At 47.1% G+C, this 21850-nt stretch overlaps 1 protein-coding gene across 3 annotated transcripts in view; it reads right to left on the bottom strand.

Moving 5' to 3' along the window:
• PRKD1 (protein kinase D1) overlaps positions 1-21850 on the bottom strand; it is a 227178-nt gene that overhangs the window by 74096 nt on the left and 131232 nt on the right. For all 3 annotated transcript variants that reach the window (XM_063948154.1, XM_063948155.1, XM_063948156.1), the window contains exon 2: positions 16933-17071. In XM_063948154.1, the coding sequence (XP_063804224.1) occupies positions 16933-17071 (139 nt within the window). The remainder of the gene's footprint in view (positions 1-16932; positions 17072-21850) is intronic.

Raw genomic sequence — 21850 nt, 5'->3', positions numbered from 1 at the left:
GCCACGAGTATAGTTCTTACTCCTCTACGTCTTATAATTCTCAATACCTTGGGTATGAGAAGCAGAGGAGGGAAGACATACACCGACTGGTACACCCACGGTGTTACCAGAACGTCCACAGCTATTGCCTGAGGGTCTTTTGACCTGGCGCAATACTTGTCCAGTTTTTTGTTCAGGCGGGACGCCATCATGTCCACCTTTGGTCTTTTCCAACGGTTCACAATCATGTGGAAGACTTCCCGATGAAGTCCCCACTCTCCCGGGTGGAGGTTGTGCCTGCTGAGGAAGTCTGCTTCCCAGTTGTCCACTCCCGGAATGAACACTGCTGACAGTGCTATCACATGATTTTCCGCCCAGCGAAAAATCCTTGCAGTTTCTGTCATTGCCCTCCTGCTTCTTGTGCCGCCCTGTCTGTTTACGTGGGCGACTGCCGTGATGTTGTCCCACTGGATCAATACCGGCTGACCTTGAAGCAGAGGTCTTGCTAAGCTTAGAGCATTGTAAATTGCCCTTAGCTCCAGTATATTTATGTGGAGAAAAATCTCCAGACTTGATCACACTCCCTGGAAATTTTTTCCCTGTGTGACTGCTCCCCAGCCTCTCAGGCTGGCCTCCGTGGTCACCAGCATCCAATCCTGAATGCCGAATCTGTGGCCCTCTAGAAGATGAGCACTCTGTAACCACCACAGGAGAGACACCCTTGTCCTTGGAGATAGGGTTATCCGCTGATGCATCTGAAAATGCGATCCGGACCATTTGTCCAGCAGATCCCACTGAAAAGTTCTTGCGTGGAATCTGCCGAATGGAATCGCTTCGTAATAAGCCACCATTTTTCCCAGGACTCTTGTGCAATGATGTACTGACACTTTTCCTGGTTTTAGGAGGTCCCTGACTAGCTCGGATAACTCCCTGGCTTTCTCCTCCGGGAGAAACACCTTTTTCTGGACTGTGTCCAGAACCATCCCTAGGAACAGCAGACGTGTCGTCGGAAACGGCTGCGATTTTGGATATTTAGAATCCACCCGTGCCGTCGTAGAACTACTTGAGATAGTGCTACTCCGACTTCCAACTGTTCTCTGGACCTTGCCCTTATCAGGAGATCGTCCAAGTAAGGGATAATTAAGACGCCTTTTCTTTGAAGAAGAATCATCATTTCGGCCATTACTTTGGTAAAGACCCGGGGTGCCGTGGACAATCCAAACGGCAGCGTCTGAAACTGATAGTGACAGTTCCGTACCACGAACCTGAGGTACCCTTGGTGAGAAGGGCAATTTGGGACATGGAGGTAAGCATCCTTGATGTCCAGGGACACCATATAGTCCCCTTCTTCCTGGTTCGCTATCACTGCTCTGAGTGACTCCATCTTGATTTGAACCTTTGTATGTAAATGTTCAAAGATTTCCCATTTAGAATAGGTCTCACCGAGCCGTCTGGCTTCAGTACCACAATATAGTGTGGAATAATAGCCCTTTCCTTGTTGTAGGAGGGGTACTTTGATTATCACCTGCTGGGAATACAGCTTGTGAATTGTTTCCAATACTGCCTCCCTGTCGGAGGAAGACGTTGGTAAAGCAGACATCAGGAGCCTGCGAGGGGGAGACGTCTCGAACTTCCAGTCTGTACCCCTGGGATACTACTTGTAGGATCCAGGGGTCCACTTGCGAGTGAGCCCACTACGCGCTGAAACTCTTGAGATGACCCCCCACCGCACTTGAGTCCGCTTGTACGGCCCCAGCGCCATGCTGAGGACTTGGCAGAAGCTGTGGAGGGCTTCTGTTCCTGGGAATGGGCTGCCTGCTGCAGTCTTCTTCCCTTTCCTCTATCCCTGGGCAGATATGACTGGCCTTTTGCCCGCTTGCCCTTATGGGGACGAAAGGACTGAGGCTGAAAAGACGGTGTCTTTTTATGCTGAGATGTGATTTGGGGCAAAAAAGGTGGATTTTCCAGCTGTTGCCGAGGCCACCAGGTCCGATGGACCGACCCCAAATAACTCCTCCCCTTTATACGGCAATACTTCCATGTGCCGTTTGGAATCTGCATCACCTGACCACTGTCGTGTCCATAAACATCTTCTGGCAGATATGGACATCGCACTTACTCTTGATGCCAGAGTGCAAATATCCCTCTGTGCATCTCGCATATATAGAAATGCATCCTTTAAATGCTCTATAGTCAATAAAATACTGTCCCTGTCAAGGGTATCAATATTTTCAGTCAGGGAATCCGACCAAGCCACCCCAGCGCTGCACATCCAGGCTGAGGCGATCGCTGGTCGCAGTATAACACCAGTATGTGTGTATATACCTTTTTAGGATATTTTCCAGCCTCTCAGCTGGCTCCTTGAGGGCGGCCCTATCTGGAGACGGTACCGCCACTTGTTTTGATAAGCGTGTGAGCGCCTTATCCACCCTAAAGGGTGTTTCCCAACGCGCCCTAACTTCTGGCGGGAAAGGGTATACCGCCAATAATTTTCTATCGGGGGAAACCCACGCATCATCACACACTTCATTTAATTTATCTGATTCAGGAAAAACTACAGGTAGTTTTTTCACACCCCACATAATACCCTTCTTGTGGTACTTGTAGTGTCAGAAATATGTAACACCTCCTTCATTGCCCTTAACATGTAACGTGTGGCCCTAAAGGAAAATACGTTTGTTTCTTCACCGTCGACACTGGAGTCAGTGTCCGTGTCTGTGTCTGTGTCGACCGACTGAGGTAAATGAGCGTTTTACAGCCCCTGACGGTGTTTGAGACGCCTGGACAGGTACTAATTTGTTTGCCGGCCGTCTCATGTCGTCAACCGACCTTGCAGCGTGTTGACATTATCACGTAATTCCTTAAATAAGCCATCCATTCCGGTGTCGACTCCCTAGAGAGTGACATCACCATTTCAGGCAATTGCTCCGCCTCCTCACCAACATCGTCCTCATACATGTCGACAAACACGTACCGACACACAGCACACACACAGGGAATGCTCTGATAGAGGACAGGACCCCACTAGCCCTTTGGGGAGACAGAGGGAGAGTTTGCCAGCACACACCAAAAACGCTATAATTATACAGGGACAACCTTTATATAAGTGTTTTTCCCTTATAGCATTTTAATATATATATACATATCGCCAAATAAGTGCCCCCCCTCTCTGTTTTAACCCTGTTTCTGTAGTGCAGTGCAGGGGAGAGCCTGGGAGCCTTCCCACCAGCATTTCTGTGAGGGAAAATGGCGCTGTGTGCTGAGGAGAATAGGCCCCGCCCCCTTTTCGGCTGGCTTCTTCTCCCGTTTTTCTGAGACCTGGCAGGGGTTAAATACATCCATATAGCCCCCAGGGGCTATATGTGATGTATTTTTAGCCAGAATAAGGTACTATCATTGCTGCCCAGGGCGCCCCCCCCCAGCGCCCTGCACCCTCAGTGACCGCTGCTATGAAGTGTGCTGACAACAATGGCGCACAGCTGCAGTGCTGTGCGCTACCTTATGAAGACTGAAGAGTCTTCTGCCGCCGTTTCTGGACCTTCACTTTTCGGCATCTGCAAGGGGGGTCGGCGGCGCGGCTCCGGGACGAGGGTGAGACCTGTGTTCCGACTCCCTCTGGAGCTAATGGTGTCCAGTAGCCTAAGAAGCCAATCCATCCTGCACGCAGGTGAGTTCACTTCTCTCCCCTAAGTCCCTCGTAGCAGTGAGCCTGTTGCCAGCAGGACTCACTGAAAATAAAAAACCTAACAAACTTTTACTCTAAGCAGCTCTTTAGGAGAGCCACCTAGATTGCACCCTTCTCGGCCGGGCACAAAAATCTAACTGAGGCTTGGGAGGGGGTCATGGGGGGAGGAGCCAGTGCACACCACCTGATCCTAAAGCTTTTACTTTTGTGCCCTGTCTCCTGCGGAGCCGCTAATCCCCCATGGTCCTGATGGAGTCCCCAGCATCCACTTAGGACGTCAGAGAAATGTGTGTGAAAGTAAAAACACGACCATACCTTACACAAGACACTGCTAAAACCTAATCCATGCTCTCATTATCTCCTGCATTGATTATTGCAATAGTCTCTTCCAAAAACGAGACTCTCACCATTACAATCCATTCTGAATGCAGCTGCGAGGCTAATATTCCTCGCTAGACGTTCGTCGTCTGGAGATCCGCTCTGTCAGTCCCTCCATTGGTTACCTGTATTCTACCGTATTCAATATAAAATACTTTTACTCACACACAAGGCCATTAACCAAACTACACCAACATACATTTTAAAAAATATCTCCCAACCAGACCTCTTCGCTCTTCACAAGATCTGCGTCTCTCATCCACACTCATTACTCGCTCCCACTCACGACTGCAGGACTTTCATCGGGCTGCACCCACTCTGTGGAATGCCCTCCCACGCACAATAAGACTCTCCTCTAGTCTCCAAACCTTCAAGCATTCCCTGAAAACTCACCTCTTCAGGCAAGCGTATCAAATTCCAGAACCGCCCACATAACTTTCATAACCTTTCTTATCAAACTGCATCCACTCTGCACAGTCCACACATATACTCACATGTCTTCTCATTCTTCCTCTCGACCCCGGTTCATCATTGCTGTATGACCATATCATACAGCCCACCAAGAACCTTTGCAATCTGGTGGACAACTCTGCAATAGATAGCGCCTATCCTTGTGTAGCCATGCCTATTTTCCTATAGATTGTAAGCTTGCGAGCTCGGCCTTCCCACCTCTGAGACTGTATGTTATTACCCAGTTTTGTTATATCATTGTTTTGTTATATCATTATTTCCAATTGTAAAGGGCAACGGAATTTGCTGCACTATATAAGAAACTGTTAATAAATAAATAAATAAGTAAAAAAGTGTTGCTGATGAATATTTTGACACTATTTTCAAAAATGGTAATATATAAACAGTTAAAACACACTAAGGGGTCGTTTCATGAAGCAGTGAAAAGTGTGGAGAAGTGAGCCAGTGGAGAAGTTGCCCATGGTAACCAATCAGCATTGAAGTAACATTTATAATTTGCATACTGTACTATACAATTGTACGAAGCAGCTGATTGGTTGCCATGGGCAACTTCACCACAGGCTCACTTCTCCACTCTTTTCACTGCTTCATGAATAGACTCCTAAATATCTGAACTGCACCAAATCTTTAACTACACCAAATCCAGCGGTTTTCTGCCACCTGATACTTATTGCAGTGTCATCTGCTGATGTAGCTATGTTTATTTACCCTGTACTTGTCCTATATTGTCTTAAACTGTAAGTTGCGGTTTTCCTGTTTTGATTATTTTTGTACTCTGTAACTGGACGCTGCGGAACCCTTGTGGCGCCATATAAAGGATAATAGGATTTTAATACCTAACGGTAAATCCTTTTTTCTTAGTCCGTAGAGGATGCTGGGTACTCCAAAAGGACCATGGGGTATAGACGGGATCCGCAGGAGACATGGGCACTTTAAGACTTTAAAAGGGGTGTGAACTGGCTCCTCCCTCTATGCCCCTCCTCCAGACTCCAGTTATAGAACTGTGCCCAGGGAGACGGACATTTCGAGGAAAGAATTTATCATTTAAACCACGGTGAGCGTCAAACCAGCTCACGCCTCCAGCATGCTGCAGAACGTGGCATTCAATAGAACACCAGCTGACGGCATGAAGAATATGCAGCAATATGCTGCCAGAAAACGTAACACAACCAATAATAGCATAATGTATGCCACGGCATGAATAACGTCACCAACAGGCCGACTGAAAAGAAGCACAGCATGTGTGTAACCAAAACTAATAACTGCAGATACAGTACGCACTGGGACGGGCGCCCAGCATCCTCTACGGACTAAGAGAAAAGGATTTACCGGTAGGTATTAAAATCCTATTTTCTCATACGTCCTAGAGGATGCTGGGGACTCCAAAAGGACCATGGGGTTTATACCAAAGCTCTAGAACGGGCGGGTGAGTGCGGACGACTCTGCAGCACCGATTGACCAACGTGAGGTCCTCATCAGCCAGGGTATCAAACTTGTAACCATCGCAAAGGTGTTTGAACCCGACCAAGGAGCCGCTCGGCAAAGCTGTAATACCAAGACCCCTCGGGCAGCCGCCCAGAACGCGCCCACCTTTCTGGTAGAATGGGCCTACACTGATTTCGGTAATGGCAATCCAGCCGTAGAATGAGCCTGCTGAATCGTATCACAGATCCAGCGTGGAATAGTCTGCTTGGCAGCAGGAACCCCAATCTCGTTGAGAACATACAGGATAAACAGAGCGTCAGTTTTCCTAATCTGAGCCATTCTGGCAACATAGAGTTTTAAAAACTTAGACCACATCGAGATATTTCGATGTCGCCCAGGCGTCAGTAGCCACCGGCACCACACTAGGTTGGTTCATGTGAAGCGATGAAACCACTTTTGGCAGAAAGTTTAGACGAGTTCTCAACTCTGCTCTATCTTCATGGAAGATTAAAAAAGAGGGCTCTTGTGAGACAAACCGCTAATTCAGACACCCGCCTTGCGGATGCCAAAGCCAACCGCATGACCACTTTCCAAGTGAGGAATTTCCACTCAACCTTATTGAACAATTCAACCAATGAAATTGTAGGAACAGCAACACCACGGTAAGATCCCATGTTGCCACAGGGACACAAGGGAAGATGGATGTGCAACACTCCTTTAACGAAAGTTTGGACCTCTGGAAAGGAGGCTAATTGTTGTAGGAAGAAACCCGATAAGGCTGAAAACTGAACCTTAAATCGAGCCCAACTTAAGACCCGCATCCACACGATCTTGTAAGAAAAGAATGTAGAAAACGACCCAACTGGAATACTTCCGAAGGAACTTTCTTGGATTCACACCAAGACACATACTTTCTCCACAAATGGCGGTAATGTTGTAATGTTACTTCTTTTCTGCCTGAAGAAGAGTAGGGATGACTTCACTGGGAATACCCCTTCAGGTTGGGATCCGGCGGTCAACCCTTAGGCCGTCAATGGAAACCGCGGTACGTCTTAGAACACACACGGCCCCTGCTGTAACAGATCCTCCCTCAGAGGAAGAGGTCAGAGTACTCCTATGAGTATTTCCTGAAGATCCGGATTCCAGCCCTCCGTGACCAGTCTGGAAGAATGAGGATCACCTGAACCTTTGTTCTTCGTATGATCTTTTAGCATCTTTGTAAAGAGTGGAAGTGGAGGGAACACAAAGACCGACCGAAAAACCCACGGTGTCACTAGGGCGTCCACCGCTATCACTTGAGTGACCCTCGACCTGGAACAATATCTCTGAAGTTTCTTGTCGAGGCGAGACGCCATCTTGTCTATTTGTGGAATTCCCCAAAACTTGTCACTTCTGTGACATTCGCTTTATGAAGACTCCACCCTCCTGGCTGGAGAACGTGTCCGCCGAGGAAGTTTGCTTCCCCGTTGTCCACTCTTGGAACGAACATATCTGGCAGAACGCGTAAACGTTTTTGTCGCCCAGCGACAAAGCTTTCTGGCTTCTGCCATTTCTTCTCCGTTCTTAGAAAACCGTTATAAACGGCCCTTTACTCCAGACCGTTATCGTGGTGACAAGTATCCTAACTTGACCCTTGTCCTCGGTGAGAATTGCGCCGCTACCCCAGGAGTGATATTCTGGTCTTGAAACCATGATTATCCCAGGTGGGAACCAGACCACTTGTCCAACAGGTCCCGCTAACACTCTGGCATGCAAGCTGCCCACTGAATGGCCTCGTAGGCCGCAACCCTCTTTTCCAGTAACTGAATGTATTGAAGGATTGACCCTGTTGCAGGTCTGACCAGACTCTGAATCTTCAGAGCTTTTTTTTTTTTTACTGGAAGCAAATATTTCCCAAGCCAACCACCGCATCGTTGGAACCAACAATGATTTTGCCAACTTCTGCTGTCGAAGAACTGTCAGGGAGAAACAACGTTTTTCACCATTTGGCTTCTTGATCCCTCCGTAATCCGGAGAGCGATCCAGTACAGAATAATTATATCTCCTTACTATCGAAGGAAACCCATCATACCACCATCACTCTGGCGGATTGGTAACGACAATCCTGAATCGCAAACCTCAGGTAAGCCTAATGCGAAAGAAACCGTAATTAGGCCTCCTTTCTCCATTTTCAGAGTAGAGAAACCTGCCATGAGAGAATCCCTCATGGATTTTAAGTAGGAGATTTGAGATTTCAGATATAGGATTTGGTCTGACCAAGCCGTCCGGCCTCGGAAGCACGAAAAAGCTTGAACGGCAGCTTCTCCTCTTTTTTTTTTTTTTTTAACCGGGACAGCAGGACAATGACCTGATCCTGACACAACTCTTGTATTGTGTCACTCACCACATCTCTGTCCAGAGGAGAATCGGTAAAGTCTATTTGAAAAAATCAATGAGGGGAAACGTCTGGAAAAACTCCCGTATGTCCCACTAGGGACTCTATCCTTAACTCACTGATCCATGTCTTTTCCAGGGCTAACTGAAGAGTTCTAGACGTGGTCCCACCGGTGTGGGCTCCCGCAAGATAGACCCAACGTCCTGCGGTGGACGTGACAGAAAACATAGGGCGAGTTCTGCCTGTGAACTTGAAAAAAAGGTAGCTGACCTCCTACCTCTTTTAACCTTCCTTTACCGGTAAAGAAAAGGGAATCCTTATCCATTCGGTCGAAATGACTGCATCCTACAATAATGCGTCCCCAACCGTAGTGAGGTATCCTAGGGTAAGAAGGTAGACTTACCAGTGGTATCTGCCGCGAGCATATTAACAAAGCCATCACCAAACCAGGATTCACCTTCATAGGGAAGAGACTCCGCTTCTTCTGGGAGTCAGACCCAGCATCCCCTTGGTGAATCCACAACGCCCTCCTAGCCAAGACCGCCATGGAATTGGCTCGCGAACCCAAAAGTTCCAAATCCCTTGTAGTCGCACGGTAGTGTGCTACACTGTTCTAGATATGACCCAACTTTAAGGAGTATCCCATCTCTCCCCAGGGTAATTATATCGGATGACAAAGTAACCGACCATTTCTGAACACAAGCACTCCCCCATGCGCATGTAATGCAAGTATAATCAACGTATAAAATTAAAATATCACTTAGCTTCCTGTATACGATCCTCTGTGACAGGGCCACGTGCAGGACAGGGGTTGACTCTCACTGTATTCTATCCACGGCGGGAAAAGAATAAACACTCGGCCTCCTCGTGAGGATTTGAAACCATCTGGTCACGGCTGACCTAGAGTTTTTTCAACAGAGCGACCAGCACATGAAAAGGAATAACTTTACTTCAGCATTCATTATAAACCCTTATGCACATTTAAATACACATGCACACACACACACACATATATATATATATCTATATAATATCTATATATATATATATATATATATATCTATCTATATATATATCTATCTATATATATATATTTTGTCAGGAACAGCAGGGTCCCTAGTGACGTTAATACGTTCTTAATGTGTATGAAACGTACTGAATGCTGATTTTTTTTTTTATCTAATCAGGAAACATTATGGTCGACATAAGAAATAGTATTCGTGTCGATATCAGGGAGTAGTAACTGGGCAAATTAACATTTCTTTTTTGCGACCCCGAGGGGTCTGAGGGAAATATATATATATATATATATATATATATATATATATATATACACACATACACAGGTATAGCTTTGTCAATGTTTACCCAGTCAGATTTGTTGGTGCCGACAGGGTCACCCACCCACGTCTGTGTCTCCCATATAGTTTTCGCTTTGGAAAAACATACATCTACTGACATGTGGACACTTATTTACATGAACCAAGTACCATCAGGCGTCGGCGGTGCCTCAGACATGCCGACACACATGTATTAAACACCCACCGACATTACACTGACTATTTTGTGTCAGGGATACACAGAAGACGTTTACCAGCTCTTTTACACCATGCTCCCTATCTATTGTGCTTTACTTTTCACATATATTGCACTAAAACACTGCGTGTCCCCCCCCCGCCCCCGTTTTCCACTGTGACCTGTTCAGCAGTGCTATGGCAGGGCCAGCGTCTCTGTAAGGAGAAAATGGCGCTGGTTAAAGCTGTAAGGGAAAAGCCACGCCCCCTTAATGGCGCGCTTAAGTCCCGCTATTTTTTATACTGGCGGGGGTCTGTATACAGTGCCTATGTACTGTATACCCTTATTGCCAGGTGTAAACAGAGGTTTATTGCTGCCCACGGTGCCCCCCCTGCGCCCTGCACCCATGTAGTGCCGCTTATGTGTGGGAGCAATGGCGCGCAGAGCAACCGCTGCGCAGTACCTCCGAGACAGTGAAGTCTTCTGCCGTCTTAACTGAAGTCTTATTTGCTTCGGTTACTCACCCGGCTTCTTTCGTCTGGCTCTGTGAGGGGGACGACGGTGCGGCTCCGGGAACGAGCAGCTAGGCTATACCAAGTGATCAGACCCTCAGGAGCTAATGGCGTCCAGTAAGAAGCAGAGCCTTTAACTCACAGAAGTAGGTCTGCTTCTCTCCCCTCAGTCCCACGAAGCAGGGTGCCTGTTGCCAGCAGTGCTCCCTGAAAATAATAAACCTAACAAAGTATTTTCTGAGAAACTCAGGAGAGCTCCTCAGTGTGTGACCAGTCTCTCTGGGCACAGAATCTAACTGGATTCTGGAGGAGGGGCATAGAGGGAGGAGCCAGTTCACACCCCTTTTAAAGTCTTAAAGTGCCCATGTCTCCTGTGGATCCCGTCTATACCCCATGGTCCTTTTGGAGTCCCCAGCATCCTCTAGGACGTATGAGAAAATAAAATATATACAATTATGGTTTAATATTCACAGTACTTAAAAATAAACTAGTAACACCTTTACTCTGATCTACAGCTGTTCTGAAATAAGGAAGACAAGGGTTAGACACTGTACATTAAAAAAGTAGGCACTGGTGCATGCATTGTGAAGTGGTTGTGTATTCCAAGGTGCCACTAGATGGCGCCCAATGGAGCAATTCGATTGTTGCTCTATTCCGAAATACATGCAGCCGGGGAGACACATTTCAGATTGCAGCCTCCTTAGGTACGAGCTGAAATGTGCATAAACTCTGGTTTGAGCGCCCTAACCTGTACTTTAGATGGGTTTGGTTGCTTTGCGTGGCTAAACACTTTACTGATGCACATACATACGGGGCAGGGGTTGGCTGGGCAGGGGGGCAGGGTGCAAGTTAGGTGTTCCAGGGCCACATGACTGCAGATTCCCTGAGAAAAACTGGGCCACTTGCTTAAGTCTGCCCCCCAGGCTGAAAGTTGCCAGCCAGCCCCTGATACGGGGCATGCGCATCCAACAGGGGCAACAAATGAATAGACCGGTGGGCGCCCAAAAAACCAATCGGCCCCAACGTGCGCAGAGATTTTTAAATTCTGGGTTCCCAACCCCAATCCTCGAAGTAATCATGGTTTGTGATCTATTTAAACCCCTTTCACATCTCCAATGCCGGATCCCACCCGCGAATTGGAAACGGGTCCTTCCTGGGTGGGATTCAGCATTGGACCCTAACGGCAGGCTTCCCGAGTGAACGGGTCCCATCAACCCGGAAATCCGTTTACACTGCCACTGACCCGGTATTCAACCCAGGAATAACCCTTCTTATAACCCAGGTTGAATAATACCCCTTTCACACCGCACAAATAACCAGGTATCGACCCGGCATATTGCCGGGTCGACACGGGTCAGTGTGCGGGGTGAAAGCGCCGTGTCGGATTTCCCGCGTCGCCTGACCCGGTAATTCAACCCAGGTTATAAGTAGTGTTATTCCCGGGTTGAATACCGGGTCAGTGGCTCTGTAAACGGATTCCCGGGTCGAGACGATCCGGGACCCGTTTACAAGATAGGGAAAGGCGGCGCTGAGATGAGCTAATCTCCCAGCACCACCTCTGCTGCCGGCTCCGCCCCCCACCGCTATGGCAACCGACCCGGCATTATGCTGGGTCTGGAAGCCAGCAGAAAGGGTAGGAGAGTCTCCAATGCCGGATCCCACCCAGGAAGGACCCGTTTCTAATTCCCGGGTGGGATCCGGCATTGGAAATGTCAAAGGGGTATTACTGGGTCAGGCGACCCGGTAATTCTCCATGGCCCCTTTCACATCGCAGTGACCCCGTGTCAACCCGGCAATATGTCGGGTCGATCCTGTGTTATTTTTGCGATGTGAAAGGGGTTTTAATCATGCACAGGTGAGTTATTGCTGGGTCAGTAATTAGCACACCTGCTTCCATGGGCAGATCCTTAGAGCATGACCTGTAGGGGGTAATTGAGGGTTGGGAATGAGAACCGCTGCTTAAGATGAAACCTTTGAAAAAATAAAAAAAAAGAAGAAACATTTCCTCAACGTACAGGATGAGTTCAGTACACAGCTATGTATAAACACGACATTAAAATACAGAGGTGAATGCGCCCTTGGCTGGCAGGGAAATTCTTTTGTTTTACAGGCTGTAGGCATAAACTTAAAACACCACAGTAATTAAACACTGGCCGTTTCCTCTGCTTTAATTAGCATGAAGACTGTGACTGAAGCGCGTTTCAGCATAAAGTCACTGACCTCATTCATTCAAGCTACTGCTGGACTGTGTGACCCCATTACTTGGTCACAGTGCCAGCAGCACTTGCCTGTACCGTATCAGAATACTTCAAAAATTACTGGAGCCTCCTTCATAGACGCCAACACACAAAGACGAATTCAAGTGCAACTCTGAGGCGTTTATTCTGGGCCAGTAACGCAGTAATCCCTGCACGGCCTCTGTTGGCTTTCAGGATTTGCCTGCAGCTGCCTGAACTACTGATCACACAAACTGTAAAACACAAATACTTACAGGGTGAGACAAGCTGGTCCGTACACTGGGCCTGATTTAGAGACGCAACGCCGCTGCTCTATGGAAACATGCAGAAAGCAGCAGTAGGCACCGGCAGCTGTGCCCATCGGATCACTTGCGTTAACAGTGGCCGTCTGAGTAACGCCTATGCTATGCAGGATGGCTGGGCACGCTGCTGGGACCAAGAACTCTGCTTTGTAAGACGCAGGCCCTGGCTTTGCCACTCCCAGGAAGTGAGGGGAGTCATGCCCCCGTTTTCGGGAATGCTGTCCAGCTACAAATGCCACCCCATCTCAAACACTGGCAGCCTGTTAATCAGGCTGTGGCTTAGGGGGACCTCTGTATGATAATGCAGGACCTGTTCTGCACATGTGCAGAACAGGTCCTGCGTATGCACATGTCCCCTACCATCGGAGTGGTATGTAAACCCTCAGGTTTACATACATCTCTGAAAATGTATGGGTACGCACCACTCTGCATAGCACGTAGTTTCATCAACATGCTCTCGCAACTTAGCCCATGTGAGCGTGCTCCATTACAGCCCAGTTTTGCCTACGGAGTCACGAGTGGATGTGTGACAGAAGTGAATGACCCTACATCCCCGCTGTAGTTGTGCGTGCTTGGTTCCAGAGCAATGCGCCACGCAGAGACACACCAGATGCGTGCAGCAGATAAGCTTGCGTGCAACACTGCGGCAGCCCCTGGGTGTATTGGGTGTGACAGTGTAGGTTGTATCACAATCCAGTCTGTTTATTCGAAAGAAATACCTATACAAAGTACGTACACAACTTAAGGAGGGTACACACGGAGCGATTTGTGCTTCATTTCTAAGCAATCTGAATAGATTGCTTAGAAATTAAGCACACATCGCTCCGTGTGTATACCCCATACCGAAAGTGATGCGCGGCCCCAGCTCTAGATTGGCCTGCATGCAGTCAAAATCTAGTTAGCACAAAACGTGAAATCACTCGTGTACAGGAATGAGCGACAGCAATTGACGTCACCCACCACTCGCCCGCCTCTGCCTGGTACTTTTTTTTTTTTAACGTGTATGAGCGATCTAGACACCAGGATGTTCAAGGGACATAGCCTACGCTAAATCGCTCAGCACACATCTCTTGCAGAAATCTCTCCGTGTGTACCCCCCCTTTACTCACCATTTTAGCAGCTCCCCACCAGTGTGGTGACAGGGAGACTGAGGGAACATTGAACCCTATGATTTGGGAAGGACAGATGCATCTTGGCAGATCTGTCACGCACTCAGGGACTAATGACCCGTTATTAACAGCCAGTCATCATATAATAATAGTTCACGCTGCCCCATCCAACAGGTTACGTTTTTGGGATCGCTATACATGGAAGAGGCATCAAAAGTGGATGTGTCATTTTGACAGAGCCGCCCATAATAAAGATATAATCACAAATGGCAATTTGTAGGTTTGCTCTTACAGGTCCTGTTAAGTTGAAGGAATAGTTTTCAAGTGAAACTGGGCGGCACATATACAATTTCCATGATTATGTACTACTGGCCAGATGCCCGTCTCGTCTTAGGTGAGCAAGTTCTCTGTACTGTGGAAAATAAAATAGGTACAAATACTGGATAAGAAAGTACTCAGGGGGCAGATGTATTAACCTGGAGAAGGCATAAGGAAGCGATAAACCAGTGATATGTGCAAGGTGATAAACACACCAGCCAATCAGCTCCTAACTGTTAATTTACATATTGTAGCTGATTGGCTGGTGCCTTTATCACCTTGCACATATCACTGTTTTATCACTTCCTTATGCCTTCTCCAGGTTAATACATCTGCCCCTCAGTTGTTTAATTCTAAATAACATTCTGCAAAGCTATGTGCATAATCAAATAGCAGAAATACGGGTATGGTCTGTGGCGCTCTAGAAGAGATACGCAAGCAGTGGGCATAAACAGAATTCTCCACACAAAGGAACAATAAGATCAATAACACGTAATAAAAGCCAGCAGGTGAGGGGAATGTATGACTGTGTAATCTCAGGTGAGGTTCTCTGCACATTGAAGAAGGAGCACCGTATGGAGGGGGAGAGGGCATATGGATAGATAGACCTGTATATAAATATAAACATAAATAAAGGCAAATAACTTGCTGTACATATTTAGGTCTAGTATTATTCATATGTAAATCAAACGCTGCTTGATCTCAATTTCAATCTTTCCACTTCTATTAAAGGCTTCGCTCTTCAAAGAACCAGAAACACACAGAAGAGCATTGTGTCTCTCTGCTTTCACAGAGCTTGCAGCATGATAGGAAATTTAAACATTACAGTGGTCTCCGAACCATGCAAAGCGAGCGCTGTGACAAAGCCCAGAGGCTACATCATTGATCCAATGTTGACAGCATCATAACAAACCTAAAAAGAGCCTTTAGGAATCAATGTAAACATGCATGCAAGTTAACACTGTGTAGCAGAACATTAATGCACCAGTTATTTCCACACTTTACATGAAGTTTGTTCTTCTCTTATTTGTTTTTATTTTTAATTGAAATCTACGTAACGCTAATGGTAAACAAAAAAAAGAAAGTTAGCTGATTCCGCAGGGCTAAAAACGGGCCTTTTCCATATCCAATAAAAACTTCTAATAATCAGTTTACTGCATAAAAGAAAAAAAAATATGTTCCGTCTAATTTAATAAAACCTTATACCCCTTTTCCACCTAAAATTCGGATCCAACCCAGGTAATAGAACATGGGTTCCAAGCCATGTCACAGCGGCTTGAAACACCATTCACACCGCAGGCTGGACCCAAGTTACTGGCTGGTCATCCTTGGCACTTGGTGATGATATCTCCAAGCACTGGTGAGCCCGCTCTCTATAGGGTTCTAGTGGGACCCGGGCTAGATGACACGGGTCACCAGTTTACAAAGCACCCTTGGATTCATGGGTAACTGAACTCGGGTAATTTTTCCGGAACCTTTTTCTACAGAGCCGCAACATAGGTAGACCCGGCAATCACCCATGTTATTGTGGCAGTGGAAAAGGAGAATAATACCCCTTTCAGACATGCTCCAAATTCCCGGGACTTTGGACATGAACGCGCATCAACCCGGGAATTTGGTATGTCTGGAAGGCACCGACCCGGGAACGTGATCCGGGACGCCAACCCTGCAATTGACCAGGGTTTTTCCCGGGACTCAAGTACCGGGAAGCCAACCCGGCTTAGGTCTGAAAGGTGCGACCCGGGAATTTGCTCCCAGGTCGCACCTGATTGGCTGGGCTGCCTGGAGGGGGCCGGAGTGAAGAGGGGGCATGCGCCGGCTGCTGTAGTCCGTGCTGCTGTGAGTAGCTGAAGCAGCCGGCGCAGCCAAAAAACAGAGAGGCGGCCTGTTGGAGTGAGAGTGTGTGCGTGAGTGAGTGTGTGTGTATATATGAGTTTGGCATGTGTGTGTATATATTACATGTATGTGTTTGAGTGTGACATGTGTATGTGTAAAGTGTGTAAATGTACAAGTGTGACGTCTGTGTGTGTATATAAGACATGTGACATGAGAGTAGCCTGGTCTGACCTGGCTGTCAGGGCAGACCAGGCTTATGTCTGAAAGGGGTCGACCCGGGAATTTCCCAGGTCTCAGATTTAGTGTGAAAGGGGGTCCCAGCAAAAACCCGGGATTTTTCAGAGATGAAAATTCCAGGTCAGAAGCAGGGAAATTCCCGGGTCCTATGTCTGAACGGGGTATAAGATGCAGGATCCATGTTTCCTTGTAAACTGCTGGACCCCTGAATATTATTAATGCTAGGATGACTGCAAGAGCTTGAAGAGGCAAATGTGTAATTACATTCACAAAAAAGCCCGCAAGGATGTATAAAAATAAACAGGTGCCGGACAGTTTATTGGGAATGCATTTAAAAATCACCCCCTTCTTTCCCAACTCTATCTGTGTTCCCGTCCTCACTGACACGAGAAGCAGTGGGACTTTAGGAGAAGGCACTTGCTGATCCTGCCAGTGTATATAAACAGCAGCGATGAATACATCTTGTCCTTTCATCGGACTCTCGGAACATTCTGAATAGTTGGTTTCTGGAGGTGCATAGGCAACTGCAAAGACAGTATAAGAGGGTATCCTACCTGACAGCACCACTTCAATGAGATCTCCCTCCTGAATGTCTGCCTCAGATTTCACCAGCTGCAGGATGTTTTCTGATGTTGGGTCATGACGGAACAAGAGGATCTTGTCGTACATCCCATAGAATCCGCATTCTGGAAACTGAACGAGACAGAAAACATGAGGAAAACGGAGCACAGTAAGATACAAAGTATAATTACCCACAGATTGTGAGATATAGCATGGATATGTTTTGCTTCATTATATCATACAGCCTCAGGTCATGTGGCGTGGGGGGGAAACTCAATCAGAATACTTTTTATATTTGTTACGGCTTTAAAATGTTCTCCTTTGATTAAATACGTGATCATGATTATGACAGCTACGAAGACATGCAAGTGTAAACATTTCTTTCCCCCGGCAAACAGCGTGGCCTAAGGATTGATCCAACTGAGGGGCTGATTCATTTGAGGCTTTATGTAATGGGAGCCCGGCCACCGGCATACCATACTACACCCCTTCTTTGGTGTACAGTCGTGTGCACGAATAAGTAATGAATGAGACCCCCACTGTCAGTGTCCACAGATGCCGCTTTGTGGGGGGTCATTCTGACCCAATCGCACGCTGCAGTTTTTCGAAGTGTAGCGATCGGGTCAGAACCACGCACATGGCCGCCAGTCACTGCGCTACGATCGCCTCTGCCTGATTGACCGGCAGAGGCGGTCGATGGGCGGGAAGGGGCGAAACGGCGGCATTTGTCCGCCGTTCCATGGATGTGGTCCAGCCAACGCAGGCGTGGCCGGACCGTGCAGGGAGTGGCCCGCAGTGGCTGCGTGACCTCACACGCAGCCGCTGCAGGCCGGGGAGCGAGGAGTAGCTCCCGGCCAGCACGCTAAAGCTGCGCTGGCCGGGAGCTACTCTTGAAGTGCAAAGACATCGCTGCTGTGCAATGCCTTTGCACTTCTGGGGGGGAAGGGGAGGAGGGGGGCGGCATAACTTACATGCGGGGCGGACTAGCCCTGTGCTGGGCTTCCCCCCACATGTCAGTGTGAATGATCATATCTGTGCTAAATTTAGCACAGCTACGATCGACTCAGAATGACCCCCTGTGTGTCTTTAAACACAGCATCAAAATGTGTATCAGCCCAATGGCATGTGCAGCTTCTCTGTCTGAGTATGGCCTCCTACGTCAGTGATTCAGCAACAGCTTGCTGCCACGCGCCCCCGTCACTCCCATAGAGACACAGCATCTCCGTGAGGCTTTTTGCCCACCTCTGTTACCTCCCAGTCACTGTTCAGGAACACCCCTCACTTTTCTGATCTACCATCGCTACAGCAAAATGGGAAGAAATACTTTATTGTGTTTCTATTGCACCGTGTATATTATTATTGCAGGCAGACATTGCACTAAAGTACTGAACGTACAGTAAGTTACTATGATTCTGAGAAACTGGACTTTGTATGAATAAAGCTAGTAACGGAAACTATCCCACTGATGAAACAGACAGGTGTAGGCATATGCAGTTAGTTACTTGGTAATCACAGATTGTAAATATGCATTTTCCCTGTGATCAGATATATTATAATCTGCTGCTAATCATTAATTTGCTCCTTGCTCACTACCCAATCTGTGTCACCCCTGTCTGTTTGCCCCTTCCCCTTTAGATTGTAAGCTCTCAATAGCAGGGCCCTCTCCCCTCATGTGCTTTTCCCTCTCAGACTATTTTCTCATCCATACTCCCTATAAGGGCACCTATCCCTCGGTTTCTGCCACCCTGATGATTATTTCAGTGTTCTGTCCCCTGATGCAGCAATGGTCATATACCATGTACTTACAGTACAAGATAATATAGGTCAAGTCATGGTTTTCCTGTTTGGCTCATTTATGTACTTTGGCGCCACTGAAGAACCCTTGTGGCGCCATATAAATGAACGATGATAATAATGCATTGAAATCTCTCCTGTTTGCATGAAATATCTGACCTTGTCCAGTGGCCTAGTCAAATCTAGCATTGGTTGGGAGTGGTAGTAGACTGCACTGAGCTAACCAGATCAGTCACCATGATAAAATCAACCACTGATCTGTGGACGGAGGGGGGTAATAAACAGGTTTTGACTCTATACATACAGCACAGGATGGGGCTTAGTAGCATGGAGGCAGGGTTAATGTCAGTTCAACCTGCGTCTGGGGGACGGCGGACGGGACGACCTTCGGATCTCTGCGCAAAACCATCAACGGCCATCTCCACCCAAAAGTATGCAGTAAAAGGTGCCAGTGATAGAACATGGTGATAACCAGTGAAAAATCTCCTACAGCAGGAGGTAATGCAGTGGTACACAGGGACACGTCATTAATAAAAGACAGAAATGAAAGGTTACGGATTCTGTATAAGGTACTCCAAGTCTGTAGAACCACCTTCACTATACAGGGTGACCGAGTAATACCATCCAGTCACACATCATTGAGCAGAATTATTGCTCTGAAAATGTGATTAAGGTCTTCAGCGAGTACAGCTATCACACTGAGAAAAAATTTTTGCGGGTCCTAGGGACCCCACACTTTAAAAAATTGGGGTGCTACGCCACCATTTCTGGGTCCCCTCACATATTAAGGGGGGTGGGGGGGCAGGCAGTGCTGGGGGGCAAGGAGGGGGTAAGGGTAGATAGCAGTTTGGGCAGTACTGGAGGAAAGGAGGTACATGGAACATACTTTACACCTACTGGATGCTTGAATACATGCCGGCAATGATCAAGCTGTGTGCAGGGAGGAAGCCGCTGTCACACAGTACGGTGCAGTGCCCGGAGCTGCGTGCTGGGGGAGAGGGGGCACGAGTCTCAAGAGGCCAGTGATATGCTACCAGCAGTGATTGGCTGCAGAGATTGGCACTGAGAAATGAGCAGGTTCTGCAGGACACGCTGTGAATGAGTCCTGAGTGCGCCTCATCCAATACCACACTGCAGGACCAATTCATTTTTTTTTTATTTAAAGCGAGTCCCTCATCAATGTCTGCAACATGTAAAAATGCACTAAGGCGCGTATTTTGCAACCACTGTAAGTATACATACCTCCTAACATGACCCTCTCCCGGAGGGACAGAATGCGCTGCTCCTGGACTTCCCTCTTAATTTATGATTGCCAGCACCTGTGCTGAAACACCTTTCTTATCCATTAACCTGTTCAAAACAGGTGCCGGCAATCATACATTAAGAGAAAAGTCCAGAAGCAGCGCATTCTGTCCCTCCTGGAGAGGGTCATGTTGGGAGGTATGAAGTATATAAGACATACAGGTGATATCTATATCTGCTACTTCAAGCTTAATCTATTCATGCACGGTATGTGAAAGGGTTAATCAAAGTAAAACCAGCTGGTCTGTCTAAAAAGAGTTCTCATTTACTCCCTGACTTACATATATCAAGCTGCAATCACAGCCTAACTTAATCAGTGTTACTGTAAACAAAATATTTATCCTGAATGTTGCATTTACTAAACAACAAAAAAAACAGTTGCGTAAATCTTAAAAAACACAAAAAAGTTTTATTACACTGATAGTCGTATCCAAAAATAGTCACAATGCTTACTGAATGAAGATGGTGATAACACAATAATATACAAGAACTAAAAAACTGCAAAATAATTTTTTTTAAATAAGACGGGTATAAAAACAGAAATCTGGTCCTAGCACTGCCTTTACCTTCTGCATGGGGAATGTCAGAGAGGTCCCCTTCCTTAGGAGAAAGGCATTTACTGATGGCCCAGGTCATGGGATCAATTCCACTGGTTACAAATATATATAGAGAGGTCTCCCTAATACTCCTTTTACACCTACATACTGGGTCTGACCTGGGTTTTGAACACGCTTTCAACTCGGGTCAGACCCCATTTACACCACAGGGTCGGCCACTTTCACAGTGCAGTGTGTTACTGTTCTGCTGGCACTTGGAGATGACATCACCTCCAAGCGCCGGTGAGCCAGCTCTCCATAGGGTTTTAACAGGACCTGTATCAGATGAACCAAGTCACATGTTCACACTGGCTCCATTACTCGGGTCCTTCCCAGGTCCACTTTTTGTGGGGGCCCCTTTCCACTGATCCACAGCCCGCATTTACTCGGCAATAACCCTGGTTTACCCAGCAACGGAAAAGGGTTTTGTCCGCACTTGGACAGACTACAGTTACTATCCTATGTGGCTATAAAGGAATTCCTAGTTTTCTAACTACAACTCATTGCAGACTGGCCATTTGGATTCCCAGGTGTTTCAGCATGAACATTCCAAGCTACAGTAGGCGACATTAGCCAGGTCTCTGTGTAAAATATACATTAAGATTTATCAACCTCCTATATACTGGCGCACAGTTTTTTCACAGTTTATTAAAGTTCCTCTTATCTTTGGGAGTGATCAGGTAATAAATATGTTAATTTTCCTAATTAATAATTTAATACATTGCAAACTGTAAAAAAAAAAAACCCTTTTAAAGAAATTAAAATTAAGAATATGCGACTATCCAACAGTGGTTCCCAATCTGCTATCACCTTCAACAAAGGAGTACATTTAAAAAACAAATACTGCCTAGTAGTAGTATTATAGGGGTTCACTATGGTATGCCGGCGGTCGGGCTCCCGGCGACCAGCATACCGGTGCCGGGAGCCCGACCGCCGGCTTACCGACAAGTGTGGCGAGCGCTCCATGTTATTTTACTCTCCCTCCAGGGGGGTCGTGGACCCCCACGAGGGAGAATAAGTGTCGGTATGCCGGCTGTCGGGATTCCGGCGCCGGTATACTGTGCGCCGGGATCCAGTCAGTCGGCATACTGAAGACCACCCGTATATAGCGTACACACAATACACAACATTTCTCCTAATTACTGCAGCCTTCTGCACTAGCTATACAATCACTAACCCCGCTATACCATACGGGATCCGCTCTGAAGATCGACAGTGT

Source organism: Pseudophryne corroboree, chromosome 12 (genome assembly GCF_028390025.1).
Source record: "Pseudophryne corroboree isolate aPseCor3 chromosome 12, aPseCor3.hap2, whole genome shotgun sequence".
Taxonomy (NCBI): domain Eukaryota; kingdom Metazoa; phylum Chordata; class Amphibia; order Anura; family Myobatrachidae; genus Pseudophryne; species Pseudophryne corroboree.
This window is presented reverse-complemented; position numbering and strand designations above follow the sequence as displayed.